Raw genomic sequence first — 23584 nt, forward strand, 5'->3', positions numbered from 1 at the left:
ATAGTATAAATGCTATACACAATATTTCAAAGCAAAATAATAACTGATAAAAATAGAATTCACATTAAATTAGAACAAAAACAGTTCTAGAACAAAAAATTAAGCTTTTGAGCAGCACTAACAAACCTTTTCTTATCAAAAAATTCTCTTGTACCTATATAGGAAAAGCACACACACACATAAATTATCTGAGAGGTAGAAAAATTGATTTGAATTTTACAGGCCAATGGGAAACCAAAGATACAGAAGACACTGTTGTTCTAGTTTTTATAGTTTCAAGAGTTTTTACCCCACTCTGTATTCATTCAGAGGGTACAATATTGTTTTTCAAAGTTTATTTATTTATTTTGAGGGAGAGAGACAGAGAGAGAGAGAGAGAGAGAGAGAGAACAAGTACGGGAGGAGCAGAGGGAGACAGAGAGAATCCCAAGCACACTCCACAGGGTTAGCGCAGAGCCTGATGCTGGGCTCAGTCCCACAAACCGAGCTGAATCATGACCTGAGCTGAAATCAAGAGTCAGACACTTAATTGACTAGGCCACCCAGGTGCTCCTATTATTATTTTTAATGTTTATTTATATATTTTGAGAGAAAGTGAGAGGGAGAGAGAGAGAGAGAGAGAGAGGCGTCTGTGTGCACATCTGCACAAGCAGGGGAGGGGTAGAGAGAGAGGGAGAGAGAGAATCCCAAGCAGGCTCCATGATCAACACAGAGCCCATTGCAGGGCTTGATCCCATGAACATGAGACCACAGTCTGAGCTGAAATCAAGAGTCGGATGCCACCCACATGCCCCATCAGAGGGTACATTATTAAATGAAAAACTTTGACACAATTTGTGCTCTTTGATTTTTTCATTTTGAAAAAACAATATTCTGTGTAGAATTAAATATCCTATTGAAGGTATAACCTTTTAATGCCTATTTGTCTTTTTTCGTGTCCAGTTCCCTTTTTATACCCATATTCCATCATTTCCTGATTGTAATGGAGGAGTTGTAATGATCTAGTTAAAAACAAACTGTATTTCAAAGTGTTGTTTTTTTTTAATTTATTTAAGTAATCTCTGCACCCCACATGGGGCTTGAACTCACTACCCCAAGATCAAGAGTCCCATGCTCTTCCACCTGAGTCAGCCAGGCGCCCCTAAATACAAACCTTATTTCAAAATAGATTTAATGGTTAACACTAATAAGTTTCTTGGGGAAGAAGCACAAATAAAACAGATCAAACAAAAAAAATCCACTACCCAAAGTACTACAAGAATTCAGACTGCTGAATGAGAGAAATATATGCCAATAATTTTATATTAAGATATTTTTCTTTCTATTATTATAAGCAGTTACTAGTTATGGAATTAATATACAATGTTATATTAGTGTCAGGTACAACATATGTTCAACAATTCTATACGTTATTCAGTGCTAACCATGATAAAGGTAGTCCCCATCTGTCACCAATGTTTAAAATATTATTGACTATATTTCCTGTGCTGTACTTTTCATCCCTGTGACTTATTTATTTTATAACCAGAAGTTTATACCTTTTAATCCCTTTTATCTATTTCATCCCATCTCCCCACCCACCTTCCCTCTGACAACCATCAATCTGTTCTCTGCATTTAAGGGTCTGTTTGTTTGTTCATTTTGTTTGTTTGTTTCTTAGATTCTACCTATATGTGAAATCATCTGGTATTTGTCTTTCTCTGTGTGACTTATTTAGCAGAATACCCTCTAGGTCCATCCATGTTGTCTTAAGTAGCAAGATCTCATTCTTTTTTTTATGGGTGAGTGATACTCCATTATATGTATGCCACATCTTCTTTATCCATCTGTTGATGGACACTTGTGTTGCTTCCATGTCTTGGCGATTGTAAACAATTCTGCAATAAAACATAGGGTTATCTTTCTGAATTAGTGTTTTCATTTCCTTTGGGTAAATACACAGTAGTAGAATTACTGGATCATAAGTTTTTTATCTTTACTTTTTCGAGGAACCTCTGTACTCTTTTCTACAGTGTCTGTACTAATTTAAATTCCCCACGAAAAGTCCATGAGATTCCTTTTTTTCCACATCCTTGCCAACACTTATTTCTTGTCTTTTTTGATACTAGCCATTCTGACAAGTATAAGGTGATATCTCATTGTGGTTTTGATTTGCATTTCCCTGATGGCTAGACATTTTGAGCATCTTTTCATGTGTCTGTTTTCCATCTGTATGTCTTCTTTGGAAAAATGTTCAGTTCTTCTTCTTCCCACTTTTATTTAAAAAAAATTTTTTTTCAACGTTTATTTATTTTTGGGACAGAGAGAGACAGAGCATGAACGGGGGAGGGGCAGAGAGAGAGGGAGACACAGAATTGGAAACAGGCTCCAGGCTCTGAGCCATCAGCCCAGAGCCCGACGCGGGGCTCGAACTCACGGACCGCGAGATCGTGACCTGGCTGAAGTTGGACGCTTAACCGACTGCGCCACCCAGGTGCCCCGCTTCTTCCCACTTTTAAATTGGATTGTTTGTTCAGTGTTGAGTTGTATAAGCTCTTTATATATTTTGGATATTAATTCCTTGTTGGATGTATCATTTGCAAATATCTCCCATTCAGTGGGTTGTCTTTTTGTTTCGTTGATGGTTTCCTTTGCTGTGCAGAAGCATTTTATTTTGGTGTAGTCTCATACCACATTTTCCTTTGTATAAAGCATTATGAGCTCAACATTGGATGTTTTACAAATACCAAGGATTTCACAACCTTAGTGATAAATTCTAGATTAATTCAAGTTAGAGCAACAGTTTTACCCTAAATGATGGCATATAACAAATCTAGGCTACTGCTGGGAGAGAGGGGTTGTCATAGTTTCTGAAGTTAGCTTTGCAATTAGACTCTCGTGTGTCAGTGGTAGTAAACAAGTTCAAGGAATATTTCAAATTATGATTCAATAAGAGAAACATCTTATCTTATATTTTTCTTTTCTTTTAAAAGTTTATTTATTTAAATAATCTGTATACCCAATGTGGGGCTTGAATTTATGACCCTGAGATTAAGAGAGGCATGCTCCTCTGACTGAGCCAGCCAGGTGCCTGTCTTATATTTCTATTCATCCTAAGAAATACATGTGTGTGAGAATATGTACACCTATGTGTAATATATGTACTTATATATGTTTATGTATGACATATGTATGACATATATGACAAGTGCTCATAAATTTCTCATACAGACTTAGTATTAATAAGATCCTTGTTTTTAATAATTTGAGACAATGCAATTCTAGACACATACATATATATATATATATACCTATATGCACTTATGTATATATGACAAATGGTCATCAATTTTTCATACAGAACTAGAATTAATAAGGTCCCTGTTCTTTGTAATTTGAGACAGCATAATTCTATAGGTATGAGATGGGCCTGGAAAAGTGTGCTTGCCCTTTCTAAACCTAGCTCTCACCAACATGTTAGATTTAGGGCAAGTTATCCTTCTACACCTCAGTCTGACTGCTACAAAATGAGCAAAGTAGAATTTACCTCTGACATTTTATTTTTTATTTTTTTAAAGTTCTTATTTATTTATTTATTTATTGATGTTTATTTTTGAGACAGAGACAGAGACAGAGTGTGAGTGGAGGAGGGGCAGAGAGAGAGAGGGAGACACAAAATCCTAAACAGGCTCCAGGCTCTAAGCTGTCAGCACAGAGCCCGATGTGGGGCTCGAACTCACAAACCATGAGATCATGACCTGAGCTGAATTTGGATACTTAACTGACTGAGCCCCCAGGTGCCCCTGCCTCTTACATTTTAAAGAAAATTAAAATAAGGGCAAAGTGCAAAGTTACATCAGAAAAGTACCTATGGAAAGTCAAGGTATGATTAATAGTAATTTTCTTTTTTTTTAAAATAATCTCTACACCAAATGTGGGGCTCAAACTCATGACCTCCAGATCAAGACTTGCATGTTCTACTAAGCCAGCCAGGTGCCCCATAATGGTAAAATTTTTATAGGTAATGTAGGACACTTTAAAGAGACTACTTTTGGGGTACCTGGCTGGCTCAGTCAGTGGAGAACGTGACTCTTGATCTCAAGGTTGTGAGTTCAAGCCTCACATTGGGCATGGAACCTACATAAAATAAAGATTAAAAAAATTTTTTTAAGACTTCTTTTCCTGGGGTGCCTGGCTGGCTCAGTTTGTGGAGCATACAACTCTTGACCTTGGGGCTGTCAGTTTGAACCCCACAGTGGGTATAGAGATTACTTAAAAATAAAATCTTTAAAAAAATAAAAATACTCTTAAAAATTGAGAATAAACTGAGGGCTGATGGGGAGTGGGAGGGAGGGAGGGTGGGTGATGGGCATTGAGAAGGGCACCTGTTGGGATGAACACTGGGTGTTGTATGGAAACCAATTGACAATAAATTTCATATTAAAAAAATAAAAATAAAAAAGTAAAAAGACTACTTTTTAAAATTATACCTAAATTTTGCTAGATGGTTTCTTTGTGCCAAGCAACTGAAGAGACCCCATAATCTAGAAGGATAAAGTGGTTGCAGTCTGAAATGATTAAGGTCTTGCTTGTATCTGCCTTAAGATCATGTTGTCTTAAAAGAGAGGCATATACACTCACACACACATATTGTAATGATAATTTATACTTTGTAAACATTTAATTGGAAGGAATTACCAAATACATGTGGGTTTTAGTTTCACTTCTGTAAAAATTATAAAACAAAATACAATTTACACATGGTCTTAAATAATTGGAAAATGCAATGCCTAGCAAAACAAAAAGAACAGAATTTTCTATTTTATTTGTCAGGAGTATGTTGTTTCTTAAGTTCCTGCAAAGAGAAAACAAATTCACATTTACATCCACACCCACTAACATAAATGTGTGCAAACACACTCACTCCAGAGGTTTATAGCTTATATTCTACTACATTCTTAAGGAAGACTAGTCATATCTACAATTAGAAGAAGAGACAAAAAGTATAGGTTAAAATGATTACTTATGGTGTTTTGGGTCTAGACATTAAGAGGTACAAGGGGTTGTTGATAACTTTAGTCGGTATTATTATTTTTTAAAAGGTTATTTTATTTTTTTAAATGTTTATTTTTGAGAGAGAGCAAAGCAGGGGAGGGGCAGAGAGAGAGGGAGACAGAGGATCCCAAGCAGGCTCCATGCTGATAGCAGTGAGCTCGATGTGGATCTCAAACCCACGAACTGTGAGATCACGACCAGAGCCGAAGTCAGACACTCAAACAACTGAGCCACCCAGGCGCCCCTAGTCAGCATTATTTTTTTTTTAATTTTTTTTTAACGTTTATTTATTTTTGAGACAGAGAGAGACAGAGCATGAACGGGGGAGGGTCAGAGAGAGGGAGACACAGAATCCGAAACAGGCTCCAGGCTCTGAGCTGTCAGCACAGAGCCCGACGCGGGGCTCGAACCCACGGACCGCAAGATCATGACCTGAGCCGAAGTCGGCCGCCCAACCGACTGAGCCACCCAGGCGCCCCTAGTCAGCATTATTTTAATAGCAGAAAAGTAAATTAATTTTTCTAGGTTCTCAAACTATTATTTATAAACTTCAACACATTTTCAAGATAAATAATTATATATAGTGATACATAGCAATGAAATATAGCAATGAAAATGGATATGTCAGTAGAATGGGCAACTTTATCAAGTTCTAGTCACTCCTAGATTTGAAGCCTATGTATTTATTTGACAGTATTACAGCCCTTGCAAATCCTTGCCATTGCAACCCTATACTCTCTGAAGAACTAACTCTCTAGCAAGTGATTTTTCTTTAAATTACTCCCTACTCCCCATAGCAAAACATGACTGACAGCAATTGTTAACAACTAAAACCTACAAATTATGGTTCAATACTATGCAATTATTTAAAATGTAAAACCCAGTGATTAAGGCCACCAATTTATACTGAAGTATCAAGTTTTGTTAAGTATTTCCAACCAAAAAGAAATCCTAATAAAGGGTGAGTCCAATATGCTGACTTTGGATAATCTACTGATCAGAAATCATTTTTTTTTATATTCAATGCAAGAAATCTATAACCTTTATCTGTACAAAGGATATTTACTAGTTCTAGCTATGGCATCCATAACAGAGTTTTTGAACCATTAAAATAAACAAAAAAGTGCTCTCTTCTTTACTGCAAGGACATGGAATCAAAGTTTCTTATCAAGCTGATAATGATCAAGTTCAGGTCCAAGATGCCAACAGAACTTCTGTGGTGTGGTACACATGCTTATTCTTTCTTAGTCCTTAGAGTTTGTCATAAAGGCTGATATGACATGTCTCTTTGGTTCAGGGAAAACAAACCATTCAAATAACATGAATCTCCTTTTTCACCATGATGGGCTTAGTGAGATGGGAGCGACATAGACTTTTTAAATACTCGAAACCCTTTTGTTGGCCCGGGATATGGTGGCGGTGGGGAAACATTGTGTTTTCTGGTCAGTGCCACTGCCTGTTCATAAGAAGGTAATCCTGTGTCCTCTACGGAAGGTGGTGATGGAGTCAAGGCAGCCTCCTCAGGTCTTCTGAAAATGATGGAGGGAGTGTGCCGGCCCCTTCTTACATAGGTGGCTGAAGAACTAAACGGAGAGACTGCGGTTAGATCTAGAAAGGCAGCATTTTAGGTTAAAATGGCAATAGTATAAAACCCAACTGACTATGTTGATAAAAGTTGATCAAAAGCTTATCAAAAGTTGAACTTTTCATAAAAGTTGTTGTTATTACTATAACAACAGTTTTATTTTACACATAAACTCTGATGAAAGAGCAAGCGTTTTGGAGTCAGACACAGGTATGAAACTGGATCCTATCATTTCATAGCTACGTGACCAAAGGCAAGTAATCTAACTCAGTTTCCTCCTCAATAAAATGTGGATAATAATAGCTACCTCAACAGAGTTGTATTGTGTGGATTCAGAAAGATGTCATATTTAAAGTATCTAAGCAGTGTCTGGAACACTATAATAAGGGCTCAAAACATACTAATTCCCTTTTTCTCCCACTCCTGACAGAGAACTTTCTCAAAATATGTTGTGAAACCAAATCCTTTCTTGTTGAAAGGCAGCATTACTCCAAGCCAAGGGAAGTGATGTCACAGAGATAATCACAACAGGTGATGCCTGTCTCTCTCCTATTGTCCCTGCAGTCCTGCTGCCTGGTCCATTCCTCCTAAACAGCACTTCTGTCATGTCCCTCTTCCCTGCAAAAGTGTAACCTGAAGCCTACTTTCCACTGAGTCAAGTTCAACTCCATGCCTCCTTTTTAGAGCCTCCCTTATCCTGGCCTCACCTTATTTTTTACAGCTTTTTGCTCTTGTGAAAGTACTATGTGCAATGAATTCTCTGTCCTGCCTCTGTGTTTTCACTGGCATTGTTTGCTTTCTCAGATTATTGTCTTTTCCGCACTCCATTGACCTAAGACCAACAATTTTAAAAAATATGGCCTAGTTCAAGCCCCACCATTTTCACAAAACTTTGTCAGCTACACCAGCCAATGAAAATTAATATGCAACACGGGTCTGGTGTTTTGAACCTTTGTTTTCCCTTCTCACTATTGAATTACCAATTATAATTTAAACATTAGTAAATTTATCTGTTTAGACTGTGAAGTGGGCTGTACATGAAGCACTTAGGCATAAATCAAGTTCATAGAGCTATGGCTGATAAGACAGAATTCATAGGTTAATCCCCAACTTCTAGACAATATTTACAATATTCTTCCTAATAAGAGTTAAGCAGATGCAAAATACTGGAAACTTTTCCAAACCAAGGCAGTCAATTTGCACCTTGGAACACCTTTTCCTTGGAGGTAATAATGAGATATGAAACTAGAGGGAAGGAGACAGGATGACTAGCCTTTCAGTTAGCTGGGGGTGACTGAGAGCATCGATCACAAGCTTACTTAGAGGGCTCCACACAATTCCTCCTCTGCCAGAAATCTGGAACATAGTCATGGTAGGCTAGTCACTTGCCACATTCATTAGCTTATGACCAAAAGTTCTATTTGTTTGCTGACAGAGAATAGGAGAGACAAGTGTTTTATTTCAACAAATAAAATTTTCCGTGTCTACTTTCAAATTTTAAGATATAGAGACAGAGGCACATGGGTGGCTCAGTCGGTTACATGTAAGGCTCTTGATTTCGACTCAAGTCATGATCTCACAGTTCATGGGTTTGAGCCCTACGTTAGGCTCTGAGATGACAGCATGGAGCCTGCTTGGGATTCTCTCTCTCCCTCTGTCTCTGCCCCACTCCTGCTTGTGCGTGAGTGTACACGCTCATGCCCTCTCTCTCTTTCTCACAAAACAAACAAACTTTAAAGATATAGAGACAATATAAAAATTATTAAATAATCTACACAGTGATTTCTTATATACATCTTAAATGATTCATATCAGAAAGTATGCACCAATAACATTTCAAATAAACTGACATCATCTTATGCCCATTTTTCTCCATAAAATACAGGAACTAAGAAATGAAAAGATCTTATTTCCCATTTCTTGGCATGTTTGGACAGAGGAATGAGACAATTTTTCTGACAATAATCTTATTTTTTACTTTTTTCTTTCTCAAATATTTTCTCACCCTTCCCCCACTTCCAGACTTGTGAAATACAGAAAGAGAACAAATAACTCTGCTAGAAGAATTTCTTGGGATAATAGATGAAAAGTACTTTAGTAAGTGTTTAAAAGTTAATCCCCAAATAAGAGAATATCTCATAAACCTAGTTTTTAATGTCCCCTAAAATTCAAAAGGTTGTTCTGGGGATCAAAGTGAGAAAACAGATGTAAAACCGATGTGTGAACTGTATAGCATTATACCACACTAACATTAATAACTAATCCTACTTTTATTTTTTTATGATTTTTTAAAGTTTATTTATTTATTCTTAGTAATCTCTATACCCAATGTGGAGCTTGAACTCACAACCCCAAGATCAAGACTCCACACACTCTATGGACTGAGCTAGCCAGGCACCTCACTAATATTGCTTTCAAAATACGAGATGGGCACCTGGGTGACTCAGCTGAGCATCGGACTTTGGCTCAGGTCATGATCTTGCAGTTTTGTTTTTTTTTTTCTTTCCAGGAAGTAACTTTATTTGTCTTGATCTTGCAGTTCTTGAGTTCGAGCCCTGTGTCGGGCTCTGTGCTGTCAGCATGGAACCCACTTCAGAGCCTCTGTCTCCCCCTCTGCCTCCCCCTCCCCCCCTTGTGCTCTTTTTCTCTCTCTCAAAAATGGATAAACATTCAAAAATACAAAATAAAGAGATATTACGGGTGCCTGGCAGGCTCAGTCGGTAGAGCATGCGACCTCTTCATCTCGAAGTCAAGAGTTCAAGCCCCCATGGTGGGTATAGAGATTACGTAAATAAATAAACTTTAAAAAATAAAATAAGAGATATTCAGGGTTTTTAAATTTTACAACAACATACACAGAAAACATACATAATAATGGCACTACTTTGCCACCTTTGTATTCTGCTTCTAACCTAAAGCAGGGAAGAAGCTACAAGATTTCAGAGAAAAAAAAAAAAGCATAAGGTAAGAAGATGTAGTGGTGCAGAAAGTAGAAAAATGAAGAAAAACAAAAGAGAAGAAAACGCCATGCATGAGGACACTGAATAATGGCTAGGCTATCACAGACCTTGAGTGCAATTATTAAACATGAGAGTATACACGAACCTTTTGGGAAAGACATTATGAATGGGGTGGAAAAGAAAGATAAAAGGCAAGAAGAGTCTCCATAGTCAATTTTGCCTGTATCTTCATTAGCCTGTGAGTTTACAGGACTCCCTCCCCTACTTGTGGAGAAAGCCACCCTGAATAAAATATTAGTCAAAAGTCCTAGAAAATGGAAAGACCTTGCTCATTTTCTATATTAAATAAGGTAAATTAATAGAAGTCTCTCAGCTTAAAAGATAGTGGCTTAAGAAGAATTAAGTAAGTTCTTCCTTACTTTCTCTCGTTTCTCAAAATTTTCCAGGATTTACAGAGCTCTCTGACAAACTCCTTTGTCCATGCGCACAGGTCATGTTAATGCCTCAGGGAGCTGCTCAGGAATTCCAGCTTGGGGATAGAATTACAATATATGTTGCCCCTGTCCTCCACCCTCTTTCTGCACCTTTGTTGTGGGCATCCTTGAAGGCTCTGTCCTTTTCCATCTGTCTTTTCGTCACACTTACAATATTTGCCTACTCTCGTGGCTTCAGTTTTTTTTTTTTTTTAAGTAATATTTATGCCCAACGTGGGGCTCAAAGTCATGATCCTGAGATCAACAGTCACATGCTTTACCAACCTGAGTCAGCCAGGCACCCCATGGCTTTAGTTTTTATTCTCCAGTAGATGAATCCTAATTCCACATTTGTTGTCCTAAACTCTTAACTTACGATGAAGAAAAAATTTTTATTGTGGCAAAATATATATAACATAAAATTTGCCATTTTTAACCATTTTTAAGTGTTGCAACTTAGTGGCATTAATTATATTCACAATGTTATTCAACCATCACCACCATTTGCATAACTCTTTCATCAGCTGGTCATGGTCATGAGCTTTTCATAGATTTTGAAAGTGTGAATAGGGATATGTAAGCATCAATTTCAAATAGCCTGTTTAGCACTTAGTACTTTTTTTTAAATGAGGTTATTGTTACACTTACTCACCTACACTTACTGAGAAGGTAATAGAGATAATGTAGAAGAGAATAACTTTTCATTTTTATGAGGATGCTGAGATTCTATTATCTAAACAATTATGGCTGTTATGAAGCCTTATGAAGCTTTATTAATGTGCTATTATCTTCAAGTGGTAACCATTTTATTTCATTCATTTTTATTTAAAATATCAATAAAAATGTTTGAATTTAAAACGAGTTACACTGATTTCATTGGGTAGCCACATGGCTAGATCTGCTCATACTGGGACTCGGAGTAAATGATGGGACTTCTTGCTTCTGGAAACAATGTGAGGACACTGGTATCTGCCTCCTGCTTGAGAAGGAAATATTAAACACTCAAGTTGACACTTGTGAATTCTCTTATATTCTTTTGAAGGACCTTGGAAATAGTGTCAATAGATTGTTTATGTAAGTGTTAAATTAGGCAACCAAACCACTGTCACAGACTAGAGGAGACCAGAGGGACATGTCAACTAAATGCAGTGTGGTATCTTGACTGTGTCCTAGAGCAGAAAGAGGACATGAATGGCAAAATTGGTGAAATCTGAATAAGGTCTAAAGTTTAGTTAACAGTAACATACCAGTGTTGGTTTGTTTGTTTTACAAATGTTCTCTGGGAGTGTGAGATGTTAACAATGAGAGAAACTGGATGAAGGATGGGAAAACTCTGTATTATCTTGGCAACTTTCCTGTATATCTAAAGTTATTCCAAAAAAAAAAAATTTTACTTAAAAAAAACAGGCAGCCACTTTTATCCATTTAAAAATAACGACATAGAGGAGTGCCTGGGTGGCTCACTTGGTTAAGCATCTGATACTTGGTTTCAGCTCAGGTCATGATCTTGTGGTTCGTGGGATCAAGCCCTGCATCGGGCTTTGCTCTGGCAGTGCAGAGCCTGTTTGGGATTCTCTCTCCCTGCCTTTCTCGGTCCCTCCCATGCTTACACTCTCTCTTTCTCAAAATAAATAAACATTACAAAAAATTTTTTAATAAAATAACAATATAGAATGTATAATAGTGAATTAAATGTTTTTACTTGGTACTTACCCTGGATATTGTTGCCTGTTACACTTGGTGATACAAAGATAGTAACCAAGTAATCCAAAAATAACCAAAAATACTCCAGCAGCAATTAATCCAGTCAGAAGGCCCATGACATCAATTTTTTCTCTGTTGCCATCTTAAGAGAAGTCATTTAGTTAATATTTATTTAATATTTTAAAATCATTAAAAATATATACTAACTGGAAAGCACTACCTATGATTTTAATAAATTTAACACTGGATCTAAACATTCTATTAAGCATCTAATAATATTGATTTTTCTAAAAAGTCTTTGCATTAGCGACATGACCCGAAAAATTTGTAAATGGCACTTTCTAAAAGTCCTAGTTATAGTTTCATTTATTTTATTTAATTTTTTTTAAGTTTATTTCTTTATTTCCAGAGACAGAGAGAGAATCCCAAGCAGGCTCCACACTCAGCGTGGAGCCCAACATGGGGCTCAATTCCTTGACCCTAGGATCACAAGCTGAGCCAAAATCAAGAGTTGGATGCTCAACCAACTGAGCCACCCAGGTGCCCCTCATTTACTTTAAATAGATCATATTAAATGAATAGTATTTAAGACTAAACATATTCTAGGGTGCCTGGCTGGCCAAGTTGGAAGAACAGGTGGCTCCTGATCTCAGGGTCATGAGTTCAAGCCCCATGTGGGGTGTAGAGATTACTAAATAAGTAAATAAACTTAAAAAAATACTAAACAAAACATTCTTTGTCTAACTAGGCACATTTCAGTATTAAATACACAGATAAATGTACTAAGAAACACTAGCATAGCAATGTAATAAAGTCTCCTCAGAGCTGGGGCTCTACCTGAGGGGAATGAAAGAGTTGGCAAAAAAGACTTGACTAAAAAGCAGCTACAAATGATAAATATAGATAAAATAAAGGATCTCCCCTCTGTAGAAGTTACTTAATTCTAACACTCCTAATTCACCTAGTAGCAGAAGTATTCCACTCACTTGCAATGGTAAAAGAGAAAAAAAAATTAAAATAGCTTACTACTTGGAACTAATGGAGTCCTACTTTTATTCTGTGCAAGTCTCGACTTAGCTGAGTTGTTTAAAACACCTTTAAGCCTATTATCTCATTTCCCTAGTATCTCACCAAACTTGATTTTCAGTGTGTAAAGATGAACGTGGCTTCCTCTGTCTTAGATAGCCCAGTGTATAATTGAGAAATCTTCCCTGGGTTTACAAGGTATGTATGTTGAGCAACAACCAAACTCAAACAATGAAACTAAAATGTATTATAACAGAGAGGGTGGGAAAAACATTAAATTCGGTCAATTCTTGCCTTACCTGATTTTGTGGTTGGTCCTTTGATGGAATATTCTTGCCAAAATGCCATCTAAGAGAAAAGCAAACGTGCCAAGTTTATTTCATTGTTTTATTATCATTTCATTTGGTCCCAATGATCCACACTGGGGTGGTAAATTCTTGGCATGTGCCACAGGTAAGATACCAGTTTATTCAAGCTAGAGGGTGTAACTCATTCTAACTAAAGCACTAACACCCACCACTGTTTCTCCCAACTCTGAAATTGGTCAGGGGATTACTGGCCGTGCCAGCTCCCCACTGCTGTACCCTGCCGTTCTCCCTTCACCTGCTCAGAGTGCCCACTCAGGCATCAGGTGAAACTATCAGTGGGTCAGTGACAGCACCAAAGGTGGGAGCTGAAACCGTGGACCCATTACCAAGTTTGAAAAGGAGTCTGAACTTTTCTGTGCTAGGTGGGCCCTAAGTTTGCTAGATTTTATTGAAAGGTATTGATCGAGAAAGACATCCCTGAGATTCTGTAAGTTCAGTGTTTCTTGAGAGAATGAAGCAGATTTTAAGGAACCATGATAAAATCATTCAATGGGTTTGTGACAAACAGAATAAAATTTCAACAGGCACAACTACAAAGTACAGACTTTGTTTTCCTTCTCCAAAAGATGTGGCAGGTATCAGTGGGGAATGAGAGGCTGGGAGCAATTTTAGAAGAAAAAGGAACTAAGTTCCATTAATACCTGCATTTGAAGGATACCTGGAGCTCTTATTGACCAAAGAGTAAAACAGGACTCTTGAGGAAGGGAAAAAGGAGCTGTTATTTAATTTACAAAAGTAAAGAATTTGGATCACTTAACATTCTTTAAGAATGTGCCAGGTTATACAGGGATAGTGCTGTCCATTTTTTTTTTGTACTGTTCCAAGATTAATAGATAGGATTTAATTCTATTTTAAAGGAGAACATCTAGGGGGCATGTGGGTGGCTCAGTCAGTTGAGTGTCTGACTCTTGATTTTGGCTCAGTTCATGACCTCATGGTTTATGAGATCGAACCCTGAGTCGGGATCTGCAATGACAGTGTAGAGCCTGCTTGGGATTCTCCCTCTTTGTCCCTCCCCACCCCCTTCAAAATAAATTTAAAAAAGGGAGAACTTCTGAAAGTTTTTTCCCTTGAATTACACAGATATACCAAACAATAAACTCCTGAATGCAGAGACTATATATTTTGTATCTTCACTCTTTGGCAGAGCAGTTGACATAATAGATTGTTAATACATAACAGTAATCAGAAAAGATAAGGTCACTGATAGGAAAATTTCTGAGTCTAGAATGATTGAAGCTAACTAAGAGTCCGAGAACTAACTCAAATAATATCTTAAAATTTAATTCACTCTGCCTTATAATTGTTTTTGAATATAATAAACATTAAACACACAAAATCACAGCATAATTGACAACTTGCTAATTACTACAAGCCCATTTAATTAAATATAAAAACCAAGTTTAAATAGCTTAATTATCATTTTAAAGAAGTAAAGAGGGGTAACAGGTATACAATCTTGATTTTATTTTAACCATAAAATCTCTGATGACTGAGAGTGACACTTTAAGTATCATTTAATAATAATAATTTCCAGTCAATTAACATTATCAACCAAATTACCGTTTTGTCTTCATCCACAAAAATTTCTCTGGCTTCCTCATAATTACAAAGTTCTTCTATGCACTCTCTTTCTAGGTCACCGGGCGTGAAGAGCTCCAAATCAAATCTATTGTATAGGAGGTGTCTACGTATGAAAAGGTTTGCTTCTTCTTTTGATGTGAAGACTAATAAAGAAATAGAAAGATTTCAAAGGGTGATAAAAATAGGGCAGAAAATTTGTTTTAACTGTGGAAAAGTGAATAATTCTCTTGATGTAAGATTATACCAAATTTTCTTGTATGGTTTTAAGTCCTGACAAAAAGAAATCTCATCAGTAAAAATAATTTCTGTTAAATATGAAATACATATACTAGCATAAGTATAATTTTGATTTATGTCCAAATTATTAGCATAAATTAAAATAATTTAAACATCACTTTTCCCTCCAGACAATAACATTTCCAAGAAATGACAGGTCAGACTATTCTACTTCTAAAGGGTTGGCTCTCTATTATCTCGACTGAGAAAAATTAGTTTGGTGTCATGGACAGAGTATTGGACTAAGAGAAGACAGAGATTCTCGGTTTTGATTTGGCTTAGCTATTGGCTGTGTATCCTGGGATAGTCACTTACATCTCTGGTTTGCTATTTCTTCATTTGTAAAATTGGAAAATGAACTAAATAATTACTAAGATCTTTTTATGTTTTAAAATTATAAATTCATACATTTACATTAATTTTTTTAATTAAAAAATTTTTAAACGTTTATTTATTTTTGAGAGAGAGAGAGAGAGAGACAGAGTGTGAGCAGGGAAGGGGAAGAGACAGAGAGGGAGACAGAGTCCAAAGCAGGCTCCAGGCTCTGAGCTGTTGGCACAGAGTCTGATTTGGGGTTTAAACCCATGAACTGTGAGATTATAATCTGAGCCAAAGTTGGATGTTCAAGTGATTGAGCCACCCAGGTGCCCCTAATTTAAAAAAAAAAAAAAATTAATGTTTATTTATTTAAAAAAAAAATTTTTTTTTAACGTTTATTTATTTTTGAGACAGAGAGAGACAGAGAATGAACAAGGGAGGGGCAGAGAGAGAGGGAGACACAGAATCCAAAACAGGCTCCAGGCTCTGAGCAGCCAGCACAGAGCCCGACGCGGGGCTCGAACTCATGGACCGTGAGATCATGACCTGAGCCGAAGTCAGACGCTTAACCGACTAAGCCACCCAGGCGCCCCATTGTTTATTTATTTTTGAGAGAGATGGAGCACGAGCAGGGGAGGGGAAGAGAGAGAGGGAGACACAGAATCTGAAGCAAGCTTCAGGCTCTGAGCTGTCAGCACAGAGCCCAACGTAGGACTCAAACTCACAAAGTGTGAGATCATGACTTGAGCCAAAGTCAGATGCCCAACCAACTGACCTACCCAGGCATCCCAATATATTAAAAATTTTAGAGCAAGTTTATACTAAAAACTTAAATTTTAAACTTCTAAGTTAATAAAATTATAGGTTAATTATAAGATTAATTAAAAGACATTCAGCCCCAGGACGCCTGGGTGGCTCAGGTTATGATCTCACGGTTTGTGAGTTCAAGCCTCATGTTGGGCTGGCTGCTGTCAGCTCAAGCCTGGAGACTGCTTTGGGTTCTGTGTCTCCCTCTCTCTCCTCTCTCTGCCCCTCCCTCGCTTGTGCTCTGTCACTCTCTGTTTCTCTCTTAAAAATAAATAAACGTTAAAAAAAAAAAAAAAAGACATTCAGTCCCTCCTAAAGAATTAGTTCCTTCTACCTACCCTCCAAATATGTGTCTCCAATACTTTATAAGACTCCCTCTATCTTTTCTGGGAAGGTAAATGGTAAACACGATAGAGTTTAGCACAGGTTGACACAAAACCAAAATGTCCCACCATGACAGTATTTTAAAAACCCATAAACTTTAAACTCATTCTGGTATCACACAAAGAATGCTTAAAAAATCTTGCTCCTGGGGCACCTGGGTGGCTCAGTCGGTTAAGCGACTGACTCTTGATTTCCACTCAGGCCATGATCTCACAATTCCTGAGATCAAGTCCACATGGGGCTCCGCACTGACAGTGAGGAGCCTATTTGGGACTCTGCCCCTTCCCTTCTGTGTTCATGCATACTATAAATAATAAACAGTAAAAAAAAAAAAAAAGAAATCTTGTTCCAGGTCACATTACCAAGACTGGAATTCAGAAACTGTGAAAACTACAACAAATGCTTAAAAGAATTTGGTATTTCTCACTGCTAACCATTACTATAAAGGAAGAATATATTAAAGTGGGCGACTGAAATACTGAGTACTAATGAGAGAGCATGGCTTGAAAGATTAATATTGATTTGTGAATGATCTCAGGTTAGCCATTTATTCTTAGCCCCTTGAGAACAGTCACACCTTGTCCAAGATATTTTTTTTCCACTAATCAATCACCTTTCCAAATAGGTCTGAATCTTATAGAGCTATTTTGTTCAATACAATAGCCATTAGGCACACATATGGCTATTGAGAACTGAACTACAGCCAATTTGAATTGAGATGTGCTATAAATGTAAAATATGCACTGGATTCGAAAGACTTAATTAAAAAAGTGAAATATATCAATGTCTTATATTGCTTATATTTGGAAATGATATTTAGGATATAATGGCTTAAATTAAATATATGAAAAACATATAATTTTATCAATTATTTTTACATTTTTAATATGGTTATTAGAAAATTTTAAATTTTGGGGGCACCTGGGTGGCTCAGTAGGTTAAGTGTCCCGACTTTGGCTCAGGTCATGATCTTGCAGCCCCCTGCATCAGGCTCTTTGCTGATAGCTCAGAGCCTGGAGCCTGCTTCAGAGTCTTTGTGTGTATCTCTCTCTGCCACTTCCTGCCTTATGCTCTGTCTCTCTCTCAAAAATGAAAAAACATTAAAAAAAGGAAAAGAAAAAAAGAAAATTTTAAATTATTTATGTGGTTTACATTATGTTTCTATTGGTCTGCATTATTCCAGCATATACATATCTATGTTATAAATAACATGTATGGGCTATTTGGACTGGTGTGGTGGGGAAGCTAGAATGGAATCACTGTTGATAACTGTTTTCAGAAATATTCTAGGGGCGCATGGGTGGCTCAGTCAGATGAGTGTTGGACTCCCTTTTTTAAAAAAATTTTTTAATGTTTATTCATTTTTGAGAGACAGAGAGAGACAGAGCATGAGCGGGGAAGGGGCCACAGAGAGGGAGACACAGAATCTGAAATAGGATCCAGGCTCTGAGGTGTCAGCACAGAGCCCAATGCGGGGCTCAAACTCACAAACTGTGAGATCCTGACCTGAGCCAAAGTTGGACGCTCAACTGACTGAGCCACTCAGGTGCCCCTAGATGAGTGTTGGACTCTTGATTTTGGCTCAGATCCTGGTCCCAGGGTCATGGGATCGAGCCCCAAGTTGGGCTCTGTGCTGAGGATGGAACCTGCTTGGGATTCTCTCTCCCTCTGCCCCTCTCCCCTGCTCGTGTTCTCTCTCTCTCTAAAAGGAAAAGAAAAGAAAAAAATATTCTAAAAGGCAACCAGTATGATGAAATCTTTCTATTCTTTATTCTCCCTTGTCTTCTTATAGATTTTATGCTACTACCAAATAGAGACAAAATGAAAAAAATTCCAAGTCACCATCATCTCTCATTGGGATTCTTACATTGGTCCTCGAAGGGGTTGCCTTGCTTCCCTACAGTCTGTTTTTAACATTGTGTTGTAGCCTCACTGGCTTCCATTGCACCTTTGTATTTGCTATTTCTCCTGAGCAGAACTTTCTTCTTTCAGTTTGTTTTTCCATCTCCTTTAGGATTTTGTTCAATGTTAGCTTAACTCCCATCCCCACCCACCCACCTCTGGCACTCCCCTGTCCCTTACTATACTTTGTTTTTCTCCATAGCACTTATCACCATCAGGTGTTTTATATGTGTTACCCACTTACTTGTTACCACTGTTTCCCTCACTAGAAGAAAAAATTTCATTCAAGTAGGCATGCAGTTCCTGACACATACAAGGCACTCAAAAAACTTTACTAAATGAATGAATGAACTCAACTTTTCTATGTTGGGAAGAAACTCTTGGACCTAAATTCTACTAGTTAAAACAATTCATAGGTATAATCTGGTATTACTCAGTTTATTGTAGGTTTAAAATACTAAACCAGTGATGAAGTAACTCATGGCCTAACCTAGCTATACTTACTACATGAAATCTAATTTTAGAATGGAGAATTAGAAATCTGCTTTTGTATTGCTATTTCTCAGATGTGGCTAGATCTTTACATTTTATTGGCTAAGAAAGCAATGCAAATTTCTCACTGTTGGTCTTTCCTTCAAGCAGGTTATTTGAATTATAAAAATACTCTGCTCTCCATGGGCGACTGGGTGGCTCAGTTGGTTGAGTGTCTGACTTTGGCTCAGGTCATGATTCCACGGCTTGTGGGTTTGAGCCCCACATATGGTTCTGTGCTGACAGCTTGGAGCCTGGAGCCTCCTTCAAATTCTGTCTCTGGCTCTCTTTGCACCCCCTCAAATATAAAATAACATTAAAAATTTTTTAAAAAAATACTCTGTGCCCTCCAGATGGGATTCAATAGAACTGCTTTCAACTTGAAAGGAAAGTAAGAAAGAGAGAATCATAAACATTTTTATTGTTCTTGGGATGATACTTATGCCAGTAAAATCTTCACCCCCAAATTAAACATGGCCTCCAGGGGCTGCTGTTTGCCACTTCCCTGAGTGTGAAAGTTCTGATTCCATCAGTGGTTGACCTCAGACTTTCAGTGCTTCATTAAACTTGTTCCTGCTACCCTTTTGATCTTAGGAGAAATACTGTCCTTTGTTGTTTGGGTCCTATGTAACTGTGAATTTGTTTGTTATCCAAAGAAGCAAACCTCCTGGTCCTGGGGCATTCGGGACTTCCTGTGAGAGTTCCTATTTTCCCTCCGCCCATTGCTGGAGGATATGCGGTCCTTAGTACTTTTGTATTTGCCTCCTCAGGTTCTCTTCCCATGTTGATTTCTCCCAGTTAAGGCTGTCCTAAGAGGCTGTCTCTGCATTCCGATGTTTCAAACCCACCAACCCAGGGATTTTATTTGCTCCCTCTCTCCTTCTCCCTCTCTCATGCCATGTTTTCTAAATAAACTCCTTTTAAGTCATTTCAACTCCACCCTTGGGCTTTATCAGAGTTTAGCTGAAGGTCCTTTATTTTCCTGGTTACTTTTCATATCACCACTTATTACTGGCTTCTGTGCCATACAACTCTCCAGAGACAGAGTTACTGCTATTCTTTCCTCTCTCTGGAGCTCTCTGTCCCTACCTCTGTCACAGAGCTTATGGAGATTATCTCTTTACATCCTACCCTCTTTGCCAGATGAAGAGGTCTTCCAGGGCAGGGACTAGTCTTTCACTGCTGTATCTCCAGCACCTAGCATTGGGCCTGGCACATAGTATGTGATAATAAAGTGATTACTAACTGAACAAATTAGCTCTTTAAATATATAGGATTCCTTGGGGCACCTGGGTGGCTCAATCAGTTAAGCATCTGACTCTTGATTTCAGCTCAGGTGTGGTCTTGAGGTTTGTGGGATTGAGCCCCACAATGGGCTCCACACTGACACCTCCGAGCCTGCTTGGGATTCTCTCTCTCCCTCTCTTTCTGCCCTTCCCCCACATGCTCTCTAAATAAATAAATAAATAAATAAATAAATAAACTTAAGAAATACAGGATTTCTTGTATACATTTCCCACAGATATTTCCAGTCTTCTGCACTCGAGTATGATCTCTAAATTCCTTCCATAGTCTGTGATGTCCTTGAGAATGTCTTTTATGTCTGTATTGTGTGAATGAATGAATATACTCATAAGCATACTGGGGATCAGCACCTGGTCTCACTGAGTGTAGACCTTCAATCTTACATATGCGGTGTAATTTGGGAGGCACCGAGAAGGATCTCCTTCTAAAATCTGTCCCTATACTCACTAGCTAGCTTATCCATTGCCTAGAATTCTGCTATTAGGGTTTGACTCCTTTGGGTTAAGATACCTATCCTTTTGGGTTAAGATGTCCTATCTTAAAATACACACACACACACACACACACATGCACACACAGACACACACCCTCCTGGAAGCTTTAATACACTCAGCTTTATTAATCATTAATAAGTTATCCAGGAGTATTAGTGTAACAGATCCTTCCCAAATGAAAATGAGCTGAGACTAGATCTGATGAGAAGGAACAAGGGACAGGAATGTGTGGAGAACGAAGTAGATCCAAAATATTGGCACTGGGTAGAGAAGCATAATGGCTAGGCAGAGAGAAGGATGCTGAAACCAAAGCCAATTTTTTTTCTTTTCTGACTTTTCTTTTCTTTTTTTAGTTTATTTATTTTGAGAGAGACAGAGACAGTGCAAGTGGGGGCGGGGCAGAAAGAGAGGGAGAGAGAGAGAATCCCAAGTAGGCTCCTCACTGTTGCACAGAGTCCAATGTGGGGCTTGAACTCACCTAAACCAAGAGAGCGGAAACCAAGAGTCCAAAGCTTAACCAACTGAGCCACCCAGGCACCCCTCTTGTCTGTTTTTGTCTAAGATAGACTTTTAAAATGTGATCAGGAACCAGTCTGTTTATGACCTGGAACCCTCAAGGTATGAAATTCTAGGTTAGCAAGCCCCAAGCCTAATCTTCCCACAACCATCTGACTTCATCCAGATAATCAGACAATTTGATGTCAAAAAGCACCTCAGGGATTATTCTACTCCCCACTCCCATCATTTTACAGAGGAAGAAATTCAAGTGGAGAAGGGTTAAGTAACTTGCCCAGGGTCTTATCACAAGTCCAGACTAGATCCTGGACTCCTTGTCCATCTTTCCAGGAAGAACAAGTAATTATGCTCATTATAATTACCACATAGCCTCATCTAGAAAAACGGCACTCACTGATTTTCAGAAGGTGAAACAGGCTTTCCATTCAGTGAACCACAAACAAGGTCTTAAATATATATTTATCAAAAGTAACCTGCAGAAATAAATTTGTATAAATTGTACCCAACATAACCACAACATTGCCAAATAAACCACAAATTAAACTAAGGGATATTTTGGTGCTTTTTATGATTGATGGGGGCATGTAATTTCAAAGACTACACTTTCTCGCTGGAGATCTGTAATACGTGGCTCGGGTTTCCGGGGTTGGGGGGGGGGGGTTCCTCGGAACGGAGGCCATGCTTACCTTCTTCTCCAGCATGCCCAGACTCCTTTGGACTTCTTGTGCAATGAGGAAACGCGAAGGTAACTATGCGCAGTTGGCTGAGAAAAACCAGAAGTGTAAACATAGTCTGGTAACTGCCAAACAAACTGAAACAAAATAACAACAGCAAAAAGTCAAAAAAGCCCCTGGCTCAGCGCTTTGAGTTTTCCTGGGAGCTGAGTCACCCACCTGCTGCGCTCCCAGCAACCGCCCGACTGCGCCCCGCTCTCGGGTTTCTGTCACCCGGGCCCGACCCGCGCCCGGAAAGCGGCTCCGAGAGCGCCTAGTGACAAATGCTGCGCCCCCGGTGCTCTGCCGACTGCTGAGCGGACACCTGTCGCCGCGGGCAGCCCTCTACCTTCAGTTCCAATCGGACCCGGTCCGCCGAGGGGGCCCCGCTCTGAGAAACCCATTCCCGGCCCTAGCCAAGCCGTCGGGCCCCGCACCTGAGGCTCTGGGCGCATGTTCCTGCAGTTCCCGGGCCGAAGCCCCGTCGGCGGGTGGTCCCTGCGGCCGCCAGACCCTCCGTCCCGGCGTCCCCGACCCCCAAATCTCGGCGACAATCCCGGCCTCTCTCTCCGCAAGGCCGGAGTGGCCTCCGCGTTCGGGCCGTGGAAGCGCCTGGGGTCTGCGGAGCGGCGCCCGGGGACGCGCGGCGTTAAGTTCCTGCCTTGATCCCGAGAGGCCGCGGAGCAGAGCAGTGGGAGAGGGAGGGCGGAGGCGGCTACCTGGGGAGCACCCGCCGCGCTCCTCCTCCCCGGGGGCCGGACTACCTGCGGCGGGCGGGCGATCCGCGGGTGCTTCCCGAGCCGCCGCAGCTTCAGCCCGGAGCCTCGGGCGAGCCCGGCCGCCTGCAGCCAGTTCTGGCCCCGCCTTGGCGCGCGGGTGGCAGGTTTTGGACTGGTTTCTAGACCCGGCGTTGCTGGCGAGTTCAGGGGGCGTTTTCAAAAGTGCTCGGTGGTAAGCAGAGCGCCCCCCGGCGCATCCCGCGGGCTTGTCGCTTTGGATTTCCCTGGGCTAGGGGTCTGTCTTGTGGTTACTTTAGGTCAGCGGTTCTCAGAGGGTGGTCCGGGAACGAAAACAAAATATTCACCAGAGAAAATACACTTCACTAGTAATAGGAAATGGGAAGTGACTTTAAAACTAATCGATTACATTGGTTTTCAAATCGTGGTCCGCCAGGTCTTGGGATGTTTCTAAGATCCTTTCAAGGGGTCTTCTAGGTCAAAACTATTTCCATTAGGGTAAAAAGACATGATTTGCCTTTTTCACTTCCGTTGTCTCACGACCGTACAACGGAAATTTCCAGAGGCCATTTGACGTGAATGGTGTCATCACTCTAATAGAATGCCTGTATGGATATTATTGTGTTTTCTATGGTAGCAGGTTTAAGTATCCATATGTACGTTTCTATAGAGATTAATAAAGTTAATTTGTTCTCACTACTGTATAACTGTAACCTCATTATTTAAAAAAAAACAAAAGCAAAAACATCTTGAAATCTTGAACTTTTCGTTGAGTTTATGAGGAAACAACAAAAAAGTACACTTTGTTGTCTTGATTTGGAATAATATTTTGAAAATATCTCAGTTTTAATATGTAATATGATCTAA

General features: G+C 39.1%; 1 protein-coding gene across 3 annotated transcripts; it reads right to left on the reverse strand.

Annotated features, from left to right (window-relative positions):
* Nucleotides 1-383: 383 nt before the first annotated feature.
* PRRG4 (proline rich and Gla domain 4) lies at nt 384-22875 on the reverse strand. 3 transcript variants are annotated; one of them, XM_053203327.1, is made up of 6 exons: nt 22418-22736; nt 21954-22078; nt 14714-14877; nt 13082-13130; nt 11766-11898; nt 384-1877 (listed from the first exon to the last, which is right to left on the reverse strand). In XM_053203327.1, the coding sequence occupies exons 2-6, from the start codon at nt 22054-22056 to the stop codon at nt 1664-1666; spliced, it is 663 nt and encodes a 220-aa protein (XP_053059302.1). In that variant the 5' UTR covers nt 22057-22078; nt 22418-22736; the 3' UTR covers nt 384-1663. The 3 variants fall into 3 exon arrangements, with proteins under 3 accessions (XP_053059302.1, XP_026928739.1, XP_026928738.1); XM_027072938.2 differs by lacking the exons at nt 384-1877; nt 22418-22736 and adding exons at nt 5283-6617; nt 22745-22875; XM_027072937.2 differs by lacking the exon at nt 384-1877 and adding an exon at nt 5284-6617 and having other exon boundaries at nt 22418-22727.
* Between the last annotated feature and the right edge of the window lie 709 nt (nt 22876-23584).

Source organism: Acinonyx jubatus, chromosome D1, assembly GCF_027475565.1.
Source record: "Acinonyx jubatus isolate Ajub_Pintada_27869175 chromosome D1, VMU_Ajub_asm_v1.0, whole genome shotgun sequence".
Taxonomy (NCBI): Eukaryota; Metazoa; Chordata; class Mammalia; order Carnivora; family Felidae; genus Acinonyx; species Acinonyx jubatus.